At 44.4% G+C, this 16,274-nt stretch overlaps 1 protein-coding gene across 1 annotated transcript in view; it reads right to left on the reverse strand.

Moving 5' to 3' along the window:
• Positions 1-16,274, reverse strand: part of MTMR7 (myotubularin related protein 7) — an 80,546-nt gene that overhangs the window by 51,010 nt on the left and 13,262 nt on the right. Inside the window, 2 exon segments of the mRNA XM_030565107.1 lie at positions 101-263; positions 2,085-2,207. Coding sequence (XP_030420967.1) covers positions 101-263; positions 2,085-2,207 — 286 coding nt within the window.

Here is a 16,274-nt window from a genome sequence, read left to right on the forward strand (position 1 = left end):
GGCAATAGTCCATTAACAATCTCAGCTCCTGTCAAAGGGCATTCAATCCAGCTAATTGTTTACAAGCATTAACGTCTAGTGCTGTGCTCCCCTTGCATACCTGGCCGTGCCAGACGTATTAAAGATATGTAAACATCATGGCAATCTCTTTCCTGAGGTATGATAAGCTGGATGATCTGGAAGTTCTTGCAGCGAATCAGCAAAGGGCAGCCAGTAACAGTTGTGGCCTGTTTCTCAATGGAGGAAATCTGGCTGTGAAGAATCTGAAAAAAGACCAAAATTGGTTATGCCAAGCAAAAGTGACATCTGTGGTACGAAGAAATGCTACACTGATTTCCCATGGCCTAAACAGTAGGCGGAGACATTTCAAAAAGTCCTCACAACCCTCCTCATAGCTCTTTCCTCCACTTCCAGGCACAAATGATAAGAGACTGATATGGCTCCTATCATAACCCAGAAGAAAAAGTTCTCTAATGCTTCAGATATTCAAAGGGTGTTACAAACACTAACTAATTCATGACATCTAATTGCTTTCTTAAAATGTAAGTTAGTGGTTATAAAAGAGACATCTCTTTTGATCCAGCTTTAATGAGAAATTAACAGCACCTGTAATACAAATTTAAAAAAAGAATCTAGGCCAAAACTTTGCACCTCTCAATTGGCAAAAGCTCAAATATCAGATCTTCTTTAACGATACTGTACAGTGAAGGTGAGGATTGGAGGGAAGGAAAGAATTTATGGTTAATATCAAATGGGAAATAGTAACTAAACTACAGCTAGACATTCTGATAGTAGAGTGAGGGAGGCACATCAGTACCTAGATAGCTATAGATACATTAAATAGATTTGATAAAATAGACAAATTGGTGAGAGATAAAACAGGTAGACAGGTAAGTTACCTCTGTGTGGGGGAGGGGGAGAGAGAGAGAGAAATAACTGATACTGCTCAGACAGATATTGATAGCAGCATCTTTACATTCATGCAAGAATACGAATTCCAAGTATCTCAGGATTTCTGCCCTATTCTTCCTCACAAGATACCAGTAATTCTAGTTTGAAACAGTGGTCCCATTGTCATTACTGTAGAACAGAGGTTCTCAAACTGTGGTCTGCGGACCATCAGTGGTCCATGCAGGTGGTCTGCGGACCTTTCCCTCCAAGGTACACACCTTGGCAACCGCACATTGGAGAATGAAGGGCCACCTACCTCATTAGTGGAGCCGTGAGGGCCTGGCTCCACTAATTAGGTGCCTGGACCCTGGAGAAGATGCACATGTAAGGTGAGGTCGTGGCCTTGTGGGGAATAGGGGATAAGTGGGAGGAGGCAGTGGGGTGAGAAGAGGAGGTGGGGGGAATTTGGGATGTGCAGGGCTGCAGCAACCAAAGAAAGAGGCGACTTTCCCCAGCTCCAGGGCTGCAGCTTCCAGGGAGAGATGGCCCTCCTTCCCAGCCTCAACTTTGTGGCTGCTGCAGTGGAGAGGAAGAGAGAGATATCCCCCCTCCTTCCCAGCCCCAGCTCAGGGGCTGCTGCTGCGGGGGAGAGAGGGCACATCCACCACATTAGAAAAGTAAGACTACTGATATTAAAATATCAGTTGTGTGCTTTTATTTGTAGAACAAAAAGTGTTAATTATTAAGGTGGTTTTTTTTATATAACGTTTTTATCCAAAGTGCTTTCAGTAGTTAGTTAACAGTACAAACAACATTTGGAGAGATCGTTAAGCGGTCACTGAGACCCTCCAATTTTCAAGTAGTCCATGTAAAAAAAGTTTGAAAACCACTGCTGTAGAACACTAATATTTTTATGAAGGTCCTTACATTTCTATCCCTGTGTTTCTAATCCCAATTCTCCTATAAATTTCTTAAATTTATCTAGGTAATTAAGTTTTCAATCTAAAATTCAGATTCTGAATGGTTAAAGGAATATATATTGTCTCAGTTACCAACTTAAAGCTAATTATTTTATAAATATTAATGCCATAGGTTTACATAATATTTTACTATGTAAACTATTTTTATTTTAAAATAAGATCGCCACTACAAGAAGCTTATGTGAAAAAATTAGGTCTAATACATAATCATACCCAAGTTTCTTTATGAGTTTCAGACACATTTTCCACAAAAATAACATGAGTAGCTGTTAAATACAGAGTCCCCAGTGCAGCTTTCCTGGAAGATATACGATCAATGAAGCGGACATTTTCCACCTAAACAAAGAGATGACATATAAAGAAAGTTAGATTAAGACGTGAAAGTCTGATTTTACTGTAGAGCAATTCCATTACCTATATTTGTACCCATGACAACAAAGTGAATCAAGAATAGTTTTATATGTTAAGACATACAGCACATTTTACCATGTAAACAAAGAACACTAACTGAATTACAGAGGTTGTTCCATTTACCAAATTCATTTTAATTGTTTATAAGACTGAAAATATTTTGAAGAAAATGAGTGAAATATACAAATATTACATTATATCTTGTACTGAGATCCTGCCTAATGATTTCACTCAAGGAAATAATCTTTTTATACCATCGTATTTATTTTCTTTAAAAAAGGCAAAAAGTACATCTGGGCTCATATTCTGCCATCAATGCATGCAGCTCCCATTGACCTCAGTGGAAGTCATATGTGCATTCCACGTCCTGTCTTCAGTAATACACATGCAACCCTGTTCAATTGACAGGAGGAGTGACTTTAAACTGGAATTTCGGGCAACTGAAATTAGGGATGTGAACGTGACCCTAAAGATCTTGTTTTGCTTTGCTATGGTGTGGCAGCAGAGAATACAGTTTGTTCCCCATCAAAATCCCACCAGGTAACCACAGCACTACTGTTCTTAGACTAGTACAGAATGACTACAAGGGGAATAATATTGAAAACAAGCAAACTCAACATTAGCATAGCCAAAATACATTTAAATCATGAGGGAAGCTAGCCTCAGCATGGAAAAACTAGTTTAAACACAGAAAAGCACAATTTAAACCAGTTTGTAACCAGAAAACGTTAAGATAAATACACTTCACAATTCAAAAGTATGACAAGATGTTCCCCAATACCTCCAAAACCAAGTTCATTTGATGCTGTACAAAATGACTGTTTATACATTGGGTGGGGTGACAGGAATTTTGGTATTAATAAAATAATAAACCCTATGATAATGAATAAGCTGTTAAAGAACATATTACGAGTGCATGACATTATCAGTGACCTTTAGCAGACAGCACTCTTAGGCACTGTGAGAATTTTAAGGAACATCAAAGAAGACTGAGTCCATTTGACCACCTAAAATGTAGGAATTCTGTGGGTTTAACAAAACTCCTGACTACTAAAACCTATGGAATCAGTTCATGATCAGGATTCTCACCAGATTTGCCTGTTACTTTGGGGTATGCTCATTTATTAGGGTTACTCTTCTGCGGGTGGGGGGGGTCTGTAATTCTATCAATGTACTGCTTGTGTCACTTTTGTTCTCATACGGACCTCTACTTCTCCCTGCTGCAAGTTCCCTCCCAATGCAGCTATCCTGCAGGACCTAGGTTCCCTAGGGCTGGGTTCTTCCAGCCCCAGAATCAGAGGAACACACATATTAACAGAGTGTGTCTGACAGGACCGGGTTAATCAGCACTCCCAAGCTGACCCCTTATATGCCACTAGACTCAGCAGACTGGGTCAAGCAGCATCTCCAAGCTGTCACCCTCATGTGTCCCTGGTTCAGCACATTCCTATCCCCACTTTCACATTACAATTGTTCTGATAGTAACCCACTTGATGTGCAAACCTCATAGGATTTTTGGGCGCTGCAGGGATCTTTTAGGTTAGGCAGAGGCATCAACGTTCCCTGACACTGGTGAGTGCTCATGACCCTCCTACCCCTGGCCCCGACCCAATTCTGCCCCCTCCCTGCCGCTGTTGGACCCCTCCCCAAATCCCCGCCCTGGCCCCACCTCTTCCTTGAGCACACCGCATTCCTCCTCCTCCCCCCTCCCACCGCTTGCCACGCAAAAAAGCTGGGGCGGAGGTAAGGTGGGAGGGCGAGTTGGGGAGCTGCTGGTGGAGCAGTCCTGGAGCACCCACGTAGTCAGCACCTACGAGCTTAGGTATGAGGAGCGTTGCTGCAGAGCAAATAAGGAAACCAAAAAACACCCACGAGGGGGAGGGGGAGAGAAGCAAACACCTTAACCATGAAAGTTATTTATTGCCAGGTAATAACCATAGGGGGCCAAACAAACAAGAAATTATAATATTAGTCAGGAGAAGATGAAATCCCAATGGAACTGATGCAGATTTTGGATCCAGGCCTCAGAATACTTGATCATGGATAGGGGTTTTTATAGAGAAACAATGGTTTATGTGTAAATTGATGGCTCAAGGGAGTATACCAAAGTTGTTTTGTTCAAGCTAGACAATGGGAACTGATCATTCCTGGCTATGGGTGGTGTTCCTTCCCTGTGGCGATCGGGGAAGGTCCTGGACAATTGGAAAAAGGCAAATATAAGTGCCCATCTTTTAAAAAGGGAAGAAGGAGAACCTAGGAAACTACAGATCGATCAGCCTCACCTCAGTTCCTGCAAAAATAATAGGGAAGGTCCACAAGAAATCCCATTTTGAAGCTCATGGAGGAGAGGAAGGTGATCAGGAACAGTCAACATGGATTCACCAAGGGCAAATCATCCCTGCCCAACCTGATTGCCTTCTATGATAAGATAACTGGCTCTGTGGATATGGGGAAAGTAGTGGACATGATATATCTTGACTTTAGCAAAGCCTCTGATATGGTCTTCCACAGTATTCTTGCCAGCAAGTTAAAGAAGTATGGATTGGATTAATGGACTATAAGGTGGATAGAAAGCTGGCAAAATTGTTGGGCTCAGATAGTGATCAATGGCTTAATGTCTAGTTGCCAACCGGTATCAAGCAGAGTGCCCGAGGGATTGGTCCTGGGGCCAGTTTTGTTCAACATCTTTATTAATGATCTGGATGATGGGATGGATTGCACCCCTCAGCAAATTTTATATATTTATATATGGAGATATACCTATCTCATATTGTTAGAAGGGACCCTAAAAGGGTCATAGAGCTGGAAAGGACCCTAAAAGGTCATTGAGTCCAGCCCCCTGCCTTCACTAGCAGGACCAAATACTGATTTTTGCTCCAGATCCCTAAGTGGTCCCCTCAAAGACTGAACTCACAGACCCTGGGTTTAGCAGGCCAATGCTCAAACCACTGAGCTCTCTCTTCACCCACTAAGCTGAGAGGAGAGGTAGATATACTGGAGGGTAAGAATATGGTCCAGCATGACCTAGACAAATTGGAGGATTGGGCCAAAAGAAATCTGATGAGGTTCAACAAGGCAAGTGCAGAGTCCTGCAGTTAGGATGGAAGAATCCCATGCACTGCTACAAGCTGGGGACCAACTGGCTAAGCAGCAGTTCTGCAGAAAAGGACCTGGGGATTACTGTGAACAAGAAGCTGGATATGAGTCAGCAGTGTGCCCTTGTTGCCAAGAAGGCTAACAGCATATTGGACTATACTAGTAGGAGCATTGCCAGCAAATCAAGGGAAGTGATTATTTCCCTCTGTTTGGCACTGGGGAAGCCACATCTGGAGGATTGCATCCAGTTTTGGGCCCCCACTACAGAAAGGATGTGGACAAATTGGAGAGAGTCCAGCAGAGGGCAATGAAAATTAACAGGGGGCTGGGGCACATGGCTGAGGGAACTGGGCTTGTTTAGTCTGCAGAAGAGAAGAGTGAGGGAGGATTTAATAGCAGCCTTCAATTACCTGAAGGAAGGTTCCATAAAGTATGGAACTAGGCTGTTCTCAGTGGTGGCAGATAACAGAACAAGGAGCAATGGTCTCAAATTGTAGTGAGGGCGGTCTAGGTTGGATATTAGGAAGAACTATATTAGGAAAAACTAGGAGGAAGCACTGGAATGGGTTACCTAGGGAGGTAGTGCAATCCGGGGGTGGTATTGATAAAAAGAGGCAGCCACTACCAGCACATACCCAGCTGCCACAGCAACGCTTTAATGTCGCTGCTCCTTTTCCGCTCCCTGTTGGTGGCCCTGCCCCTTCCACCTGAGGCCCCACTCCTTCTGGGGGCCGAAGCCAGCTCCCATACCAGTAAGTCTTCAGCTTTACTTTCACCCCGGTGGACAGGGCTGGTGCAACCATTTAGGTGACCTAGGCAGTCGCCTAGGCCACTAGGATTTGGGGGGCGGCATTTTCCTCGGCAGCAAATGTGGTGACTGGATTTTCGGCCTCCCCAGTACCCGCCGGCATTTAGGTGGAGGGAAGTGGGACAGGGGAGCGCGGGGAGAGTCGCCTACAGCAAGTGGGGGGGGTGGCACACATGGGAACTCCCCACCCCAGCTCACCCGTGCCCTGCCTCCTCCCCGAGCATGCTGTGGCTGCTTCACTTCTCCCTCCTCCCAGGCTTGCGGTGCCAATCAGCTTAGGCGCCGCAAACCTGGGAGGCGAGAGAAGTGAAGTAGCGATGGCATGCTCAGGGTGGAGGCGGAGCAGGGCTGAGCTGGGGTGGGGAGCTGCCACAGGGGGAGCACCTCGGAGGGCTGATGCAGGGGGGCCTCAGGGAGGAGGGGGGAGCTGCCGTGGGGGAAGCGCCTCAGGGCAGGGGCTCGGGGATGGGGGAGGGCGCAAGGTGGAAGTTTCGCCTAGGGCGCGAAATAGCCTTGCACCAGCCCTGCCGGTGGAATCTCCATCCTTAGATGTTTTTAAGGCCTGGCTTGACAAAGCCCTGGCTGGGATAATTTAGGTGGTGTTGGTCTGCTCTGAGCATGGGGTGGGACTAGATGACCTCCTGAGGTCTCTTCCAACTCTAATCTTCCATGATTCCTTGGAGGGAGCTCACAATGCAATTAAGGAGCTTCACTATTTTGGATATCAATAAAGGATTTATTGATAGAATTGGTCTGATAACTACTGAGCTGGGTGTGTGCAGGAGTGAGTTCATTAACATCTGGAGCAGATCATGCAGTGCTTCCCTGCTTTTCTGGTCCCAGAGTTTGTGAGGTTCTTGCCTTGGAATCTGTTCTCCATTCTGTATGCTAATAGAGATGCCTCCTTGTCCCATCTTCAATGCAAATGAGGCTAGGGGAGTTTCCTTAATTCTGTCACCCTTATCTCCCACTGCCTTTTCGCTGCTTTTTGTAAGTCTTTCTTCTGACTGTTTTTGGTTCAAGCAGACACAGGGGGCGGGGGGAGGTCTTTCATGAGTCAGATAGAATGGGTACTGTGCCCTGGTTCCCCAAGAACACAGAGTTCCTAGGTAACATAATTTATTGATGACTCATGAAAATAATTTTAGATAGTAGCTTTTTCCTTTGTATAATTAAAGATCTTGTATGTTGTGAAAGGTATTTATTTAAAACAAAGCAAACAAAAGGAACCATCTCCATAATGTAATACTGAGGGATAATAATAATAATAAATAGACCTTACATGCTTAAGGAGCTTGTTGCTTGAGCTCTGTTCTGGAGCTATTACTTGGTATTAATCATCCTACAAAGCATACCTTTCCTAGTGTATTCATGCACAACTCTGTACAGTATCAGTAACAGAAATATTTCTTTCCTTCAGCAGTGTCTAATCCTATTTAAGCAGCAAAGAGTCCTGTGGCACCTTATAGACTAACAGATGTTTTGGAGCATGAGCATTCGTGGGTGAATACCCACTTTGTCAGATGCATGTAGTGGAAATTTCCAGGGGCAGGTATATATATATATGCAGGCAAGCTAGAGATAATGAGGTAGTTCAATCAGGGAGGATGAGGCCCTGTTCTAGCAGTTGAGGTGTGAAAACCAAGGGAGGAGAAACTGGTTTTGTAATTGGCAAGCCATTCACAGTCTTTGTTTAATCCTGAGCTGATGGTGTCAAATTTGCAGATGAACTGAAGCTGGACCAATCTACACAGGAGGTCCACTTCCTAGGCACCACTGTGCAAATAAATGATGGTCACATTACCACCCTATACCAAAAACCTACCAACCGCTATGCCTACCTTCATGCCTCCAGCTTCCATCCCGGGCACATCACACGAACCATTGTCTACAGCCAAGCACTGAGGAACAACCGCATCTGCTCTAACCCCTCAGACAGAGACCAACACCTACAAAATCTCCATCAAGCATTCTCAAAACTACAATACCCGCATGAGGAAATAAGGAAACAGATCAACAGAGCCAGATGTGTACCCAGAAGCTTCCTACTGCAAGACAAACCCAAGAAAGAAACCAACAGGACTCCACTGGCCATCACATGCAGTCCCCAGCTAAAACCTCTCCAAAGCATCATCAGGGATCTACAACCCATCCTGGACAATGATCCCTCACTTTCACAGGCCTTGGGTGGCAGGCCAGTCCTCGCCCACAGGCAATCTGCCAACCTGAAACACATTCTCACTAGTAACTGCACACCACACCATAGTAACTCTAGCTCAGGAACCAATCCATGCAACAAACCTCAATGCCAACTCTGCCCACATATCTACACCAGCGACACCATCACAGGACATAACCAGATCAGCCACACCATCACCGGTTCATTCACCTGCACGTCCACCAATGTAATATATGCCATCATATGCCAGCAATGCCCCTCTGCTATGTACATCGGCCAAACTGGACAGTCCCTATGGAAAAGGAAAAAATGGACACAAATCAGATATTAGGAATGGCAATATACAAAAACCTGTAGGGGAACACTTCAACCTCCCTGGCCACACTATAGCAGACCTTAAGGTGGCCATCCTGCAGCAAAAAAACTTCAGGACCAGACTTCAAAGAGAAACTCCTGACCTTCAGTTCATCTGCAAATTTGACACCATCAGCTCAGGATTAAACAAAGACTGTGAATGGCTTGCCAATTACAAAACCAGTTTCTCCTCCCTTGGTTTTCACACCTCAACTGCTAGAACAGGGCCTCATCCTCCCTGATTGAACTACCTCCTTATCTCTAGCTTGCCTGCATATATATACCTGCCCCTGGAAATTTTCACTACATGCATCTGACGAAGTGGGTATTCACCCACGAAAGCTCATGCTCCAAAACGTCTGTTAGTCTGTAAGGTGCCACAGGACTCTTTGCTGCTTTTACAGATCCAGACTAACACGGCTACCCCTCTGATACTAATCCTATTTACATGCTTGCTTTGATTCTTCACTCACTTTCCACTCCTTGCATGCCAGCACTGACATGGGCAAGATTTAGGGCCAAAACCACAGCAGTCATCCCACTGAAATCAATGGGACTATTTGTGTGTCTTAGGATATGTCTACATGGCAAAAAAACAAACAAATGCAGCCCAGGAAGGAAGGTGGGTTTCAGAGCCTAAGCTCAGACATCAACATGGCTATTTTTGGCATCATGGCATGAGCCTGAATCTTTAAACCCAGGCTCTGAGACTCACTGCAGTGGGTATTTTCCATGTAGACATGCCCTTAGATTAGCTGGATTTGACCTTATTTGTTTTCTTGCATACCCCCATGTAAACACTAAGGAGCTACAGATGCAAACTTCAGGTGAATTGCTAGGAATCAAAACAGAATGTCATCACCCGAGAATCACATGCACGTATTATGCAGATTGAATGCATCGTTCCACTTTATAAAATATGAAAGAGAAATCAGTGATTTTACACAGAAGCCCTCAAAACCACGCTTTGCCAGTTTGGTAGAAAAATTCTTAAATCATAAAACCAAGTATGCTCCCACAAGGATAGTTACAATCTGTTTTAAACAAAAATAAAACCGCTAGAAAGCCTGGATAAAATCTTTTCCCAGGACCATCTACTTCAGAGGTCACATACTGGGAAAAGGAGGAATGGAAGAAACACAGCACAACCCCAGTAAACATTTAGTATCAAGTAAAAGAAGAGATCCCATGAAAAAAACAGAATGTCATACAAAACAGTGATTGAGACAAAGTATTTTTAAGGTGCCATACTAAAAAGAGCCATGTGATGGGGTGGGTGTACCCCATCCAGTGCAGGGTGAATGCACCCTATGGACTGCCCTTGGCCTCTGAAGCTCGATTCCCTAGACCTAGGCTGGCAGCTGTGAAGATTTTATTTGAAAGACTCACCTGCATTTCTCCTGTCTACATCATCATTTCTCAAACTTTATGCAAGAGAAGTGGATTTCACCCTGTAAGACCTAGCATCCAGAATCAATAGAGTCACCCTGGCTCTCAGGTTGTAAGGCCTCATGGCCAGAGTCAATAGGGTTGCCCCTTCTCTCAGAGCTGAGTGGCCTAACAACCAATTGGGGAAGTGCGCCACCACTACCTAGGGATGGGTGACAGCCAGGGTATGGGGACCTAGGCCCTCACTGCTCCACCAGGTCCCAGCCCAGAGCCCTATCAGTAGCAAGGATCTCTGCCACTGAGTTAGCAGGGATCCAGACTGAAACATGCTCATTGCTACCTACCACAGGGCTACTTCCTATCTTGTCCCTTGTAGTTGAGCAGCAGGCATCTCTGGGGTTTCCAGTCCAGTGCAGATGGCTACCAGCGACCCCAGCTTCTCGTAGACCTCTGCCACTGTCTGGGTCTCCACCTATGCTTTAACATCCCTAGCTCCTGCTGTCAGAGTCTCTAGTACTTCCCAGGCTGGAGCCTACAGTGATCATCCTTCTTCCTCAGCTGTCAGCCCTGACTGAGCTGATCTGCTCCCTTTTATACTATAGGTACACTTGGAGCATGCCCAGTAGGATCCAGGGGTATGTGGCTTCCTCAGCCCACAATACTGAGTTAACCCTTAACTGTCCAGTGAGGAGTGAGTGCACATCATTACAAGCCAACAAATAAACCACAAAGAAAAAAAATAGGCTTGTCCAAACAAAAGCAGGTACCTAAGGTACAGTCTGGCAAATTGGAAATGTACTCTAAGACATGACAATGCGAAAACCTATATATGTTTATTAAATATATACCCACACAAAAAATAAGATATAAACTAATGAGAAGAGTATCAGAGGAGTAGCCATGTTAGTCTGGATCTGTTAAAGCAGCAAAGAGTCCTGTGGCACCTCATAGACTAACAGACGTATTGGAGCATGAGCTTTCATGGGTGAATACCCACTTCGTCAGACACAAGTGGGTATTCACCCAAGAAGGCTCATACTCCAATACATCTGTTAGTCTATAAGGCGCCACAGGACTCTTTGCTGCTTTTAATGGGAAGAGTTGCAAATAGGCCACTGTGGTAAGATATGCCTCATTAAAATGAACATACTGTCCAAAATATTATAAACTCTCAGTATCCTACATGGGAGCACACCCAAATCATCAGGCTTTTCAGAGTGAATGGGTGTGGATCGGAACAAACTAGAATTATTTCTTGTCAAGCTACTTAAACAAAAAAAAAAAGGGAATGTTTGAGAGAAGTGGGGGACTAGTGTCTTTAATCAGTGTTTACTCAGTACTTACAATCAGTGATTTCAATAAGAGTTAATTGAGTGAAGAAAGTTACAGTTAGGGAGTACCTCAGGATTTGGCTCAGTAAAAATTGCCATGATTCACTGATTAGTCTTGGTGAGTTCTTAGATGACCTATGTCAAGCTCTGGTTACACTGACAGAAAGCTAAACCACTTCTGAAAACAGATTTACTAATAAACTAGCCCTCTGGGAACTATTTTTGTTCATCTAGCACTATTTCCAGAGGCAATTTGAACTGTGCTAAATCAGGGTCATGCTGAACTCTAAACTCTTACACAGGACTCAAACACAGTGCTGGAACAACACTATTGTAATTCTGTTATGTGGATGCAAACTACACTATCCAGTTTTAAATCCCCACAGTTTGAAACTGGTAGCATGGATAGAGCTTTATGGTTACCACCTCTTAAAGGAAATATTGCACATTTGCATTGTTTGAACTTGTTCCTATAATCCCCTTTCCAATTCATATGCTTGTTTGGAATTCAGAACTGCATATCAGCACATTCTCTGACAGGGCTCCCTTTATTATTCTCTATTAATTGTAGGACCGTGATGAGTATAGGGCTGGAATAGCAGTTGTGAGGTGGTCAGGCATTTGTGCTGAAGCTCTATTCCCTAGCCCCAAGCTGGTGGCTGTGTGGGTTTTATCCAAAAGACTCTCCTGCCTACGTTACCATTTTTCAAACTTTATGCAAGAGAAGTGGCTTTCACCCTTAGACAGAAAGACGCAGCAGCAGGTTTTGGTTTCATTAAGTTGATCAAAGGAGTCAGAACACATAGTCTCTTCCTTTCGACACATCTCATCCAGAAAAGAAAGCCAAGCCAAATAGTATCTTGTAAATGGTGTAGGAGAGAAGAGAGTATGGTAGTGTACCCAGTAGGGGAGCATACAGTATCTCAGTGTTACATAAGATGTAAAATTGAGGTTTCCTATATAAAAATCTGCAGCATGTTCGAAATTAATAATTTAGGGCAAAATAAAAAATGAATTTAATATCAAATTCACTACTGAAGGGAAACTAATAATTACTTGATTTATTTTCCTATTTAATTTACCTAAAACCATTCAATTTTTTCATGTGAAGATGCCACATAATTTATATTCTGCTCCACTGGAGTGCCACAGAATCTGGGAGTTTTGGTCAAGCTGTCTACAGAACTTGCAGGGGCCTTGCCCAACATAAGCCACACATGATGGAGGCTAGATCTGAAATGGTCAGTAATAGACAAAGGATAGCTAAGCCAACCTGTGAAATATGGTGAAGAGCTAGGTGTGCTCACAAGGAAAAGAGAAGAGAGAGGTAGAGAGAACGGAGCCTGTCTTCAGAGTCATGCCAGCCTCTGCACCTAAATACAACTTCAGTCACTTATCAAACAGTGTTCCCCATAAATTTATTTTTGTTTGAGGACCCTGGATTTTGTAGGCTTTAAGGAGAATGTGGAACTTGAACAAAAGACACTCCAGGGACTTTTTTTGACTATTACAACCCCTTACATGGGTATAAATAAAGTTTACCAGAAATACTGTTTGCAATACAACACAGATGAGAGAAAAGAAGGCAAAAATAGAAGTTAATGGGAAAGCAAAATAAGAACAGATGTTGGCACTTTTTATTCAGAGAATAAACATGACAAATGACCTCTGTATAAGGCTGTTGGGAGGTCATTCAAGAAAAAGATGTCATATTAGGAAAAACGTGGGCCAAATCCTTATTCAGGAACTACTCCCATTAACTTCAATGAGACTTTTATCTAAGTAAGGACTCCAAAGGCGTGACTCTACAAGATTTTTTTTTTTAAAGTTAGCATTCCAGGAGGCTCCTAAAAATATCCCTAAAACTATCAGTGTACCCTAATATGTTTTCACATTTGATACAGATATTTTTGGATAAGTACTGACAGCAGGATTTGTATTTAAATGCTTCTTTAGTCTGGTGCATAACTAAATATTACAGATGGCAGAATGAAAGCACTTCCAACCATGAGACAACTTGTTTTAATATGAATAGGGCAGGGATTTGTTACCATGTCACCATACGATCGGGCCAATGGCTTTAGTTTTACTTTTCATGTCCTTTATAACATCATACAGAACATTTTCAAATAAAATAACCTGAGATAGATTTTTATTTCAAGTATAGCACTGTGAAAGCTGCGCCGAAGCTTTGAGAAGCATTGTGCCTCAGAAATACCTCTCAGTCACCATTGCTCTCCTGCTTTCTCCTTGCCCCTGGGCGCAGTAAATGTCTGCATACGGCAGTGACATTTGCCTACCTGTTTCAGTGCCATAGGCTAACAGTCTCACCTCAGAAATGTCAAATACAATGAAAGTTAAAATTACAGCAGGCAAAGCCACCTCAATGGACCCCACTCTCTCACAAACCAAGTTGCGCGAGTTTTTCCAGTTTGTTAACTAAACCTTAACTACAGAGACCTACTATCACGGACTCCACAGCAGCTGCCGCGGTCTGTAGCCATGAGAGCAACAGGCATCAAAATAAAGTACCACAGCTAACTGCCAAACTGAAAAAATATATACCTACAACAGACCACCACCAAAGACTCCTTTAAAGCTCCCTTTATTTTTTTAACATCATTAAAGAAAGTAAGACAACGTCAAAGCCGTGACTGAGTTAATAAAATCTGAAGATGTTACATGTCAGGTATTGAGAGTTCTGGTAGCTAATGGCAACCAGAAAATGTCCTGGCTAAGGCCAAAACTTGAGGACCTGACTTAGTTTTTACTTAGGTAAAATTCCATAGTCTTCAGTGGAGTTTGCCTAAATATGGTCTAAATAAAAACTGAGTTTAGGCCCACAGCATTTGTCCTTAATTGTAAAAAAATAGAGCATATTATTGTGGCTCATCAGGAGTTAGCAAAATAAAATGACAATATGGGAGGATCTCAATCACCAGACCTCGTGGAAGGTCTGAAGCCATGACTGAGAGACTGAATTCTGAAAGCTCCTCTACAAAGGACATGTCTATCTGTCTAGGTTCTTCTATGCCCTGCTCCCCAACACCATAGCATCAGAGCAACTCGCTTGAGTAAAAATGACAACAGTGATATCTCAATCCCCCTTCCCAATGGGGATTTTATCATAAGAAAGCCTTGATGAAGATGCGGTTTTTGAAAGCCTGGGTCTGACTCAGGAAGGGGAGCAGCAGAAAGCCATACAAAAAGCAAAGATTAATGATTATCCAGACTATTTAGAACACATGCTGCATAAGTGTCAATGGAGGAAGAAATATGGAAACCTGGAGCCACTGGGGCTGAACAGCCAGTTGGGGGCCACACGTGGCTTCCCCTACTCACCCATATAGTCTCACTGGCTTCAGCAGGATTACATGTGAGAGTACGGCAAGCAGGAATTGTCTTTTAGGATCCAGCCCTCCTTCATGTGAAATCAATGGCAAAACTCCCAATTGTCTTCAATATTGCCAGCACGCAGCTCCAGTAATTAAAGTTACAGGAAAGAGCTTGTACAGCCAAGAGGCTGAGACTAGCAGTAAAAATGGAGCACAGCTGGTACAATTTGAGTCCAAGAGGAATACCTGAGTTTTGACTCCAACCATTTATATACTTATGCATAAGCATCCCTTACTGTCAATCTCCAAGGGCAGCCACACTTCTTTGCTGTCACACACCTGGAATGGCAATGCGTACAAGGGGGAAGTTAGCTGTCTCTAGGGCTCAAACCCGCAGGCAGTATAGAGCAGCAAACAGTTCAGGGGCTCAGGCCCTTAAGCAGGGCAGGGGTGGAGCACCCAGAAACCAGGCAGTGCTTCTCAAAGCCGGTCCACCGCTTTTTCAGGGAAAGCCCGTGGCAGTCCGAGCCAGTTTGTTTACCTGCCACGTCCACAGGTTCAGCCGATCGCAGCTCCCATTGGCCGCGGTTTGCTGCTCCAGGCCAATGGGGGTTGCGGAAAGCGGTGCGGGCCAGGGGATGTGCTGGCCGCGGCTTCCCACCACCCCCATTGGCCTGGAGCAGGAACCGCAGCCAGTGGGAGCCGCGATCGTCTGAACCTGCAGACACAGCAGGTAAACAAACCAGACCGGACTGCCGGGCGCTTTCCTTGAACAAGCTGTGGACTGGCTTTGAGAAGCATTGGTCTAGGGCACTCACCCAAGGGGCGCCCATGGAGCCCAGGCCTCCTGAGCTAAGGAGAGGGAGTACTGCCCCTCCAGAGGTGGAAACACAGGCCCATCCACTCCACCACATCCCAGCCCAGGATCCTAACAGTGGCAGAGTGGTCTGCTGCTGGGTCAGCAGGGAATCCACCTGCAACATGCGGACCATGTCTTCAGTAGCACCACAGCCAGACAGTAGTCTGGTTCCCTTGGGCTGCTTCCTACACTCCCCCTCAGATGTACCTTCATCCAAGGGTCATCCTCCATCTCTCCAGGGTAAACTGCAAGCAGCAGAAGTCTTCTGTGGGATCCTGCATCAGCAGTGGGGAGAACACATCAATCTCCTTTGACAGCTGCTTCCCACCTGAGCTACAGGATCCACCTTTTATACTTCCTGTTCCTGGCCCGCCCCTCTGCTTACGGCATGGAGAGCGTGGCCTTCCTGATTCTGCTCACCAACGAGTATCTGGCTGTCCCTCACTGTCAATCTCCAAGGGCGGCCACGCCTCTTTGCTACACTTTGCATCGATCTTGAAAACAAAAAAGCCAATGAAATGTAGAACAGTGACAACCAATGGTTTTGTAGCACAAAGTGCTAATGCCAAGACATATAATATAGAGTCCATCAAACACAATATACATTGTTATTCTTCTACCCAGGTTTCAAATAAGAACGC

The sequence above is a fragment of the Gopherus evgoodei genome, chromosome 5 (genome assembly GCF_007399415.2).
Source record: "Gopherus evgoodei ecotype Sinaloan lineage chromosome 5, rGopEvg1_v1.p, whole genome shotgun sequence".
In the NCBI taxonomy this organism is placed as follows: Eukaryota; Metazoa; Chordata; order Testudines; family Testudinidae; genus Gopherus; species Gopherus evgoodei.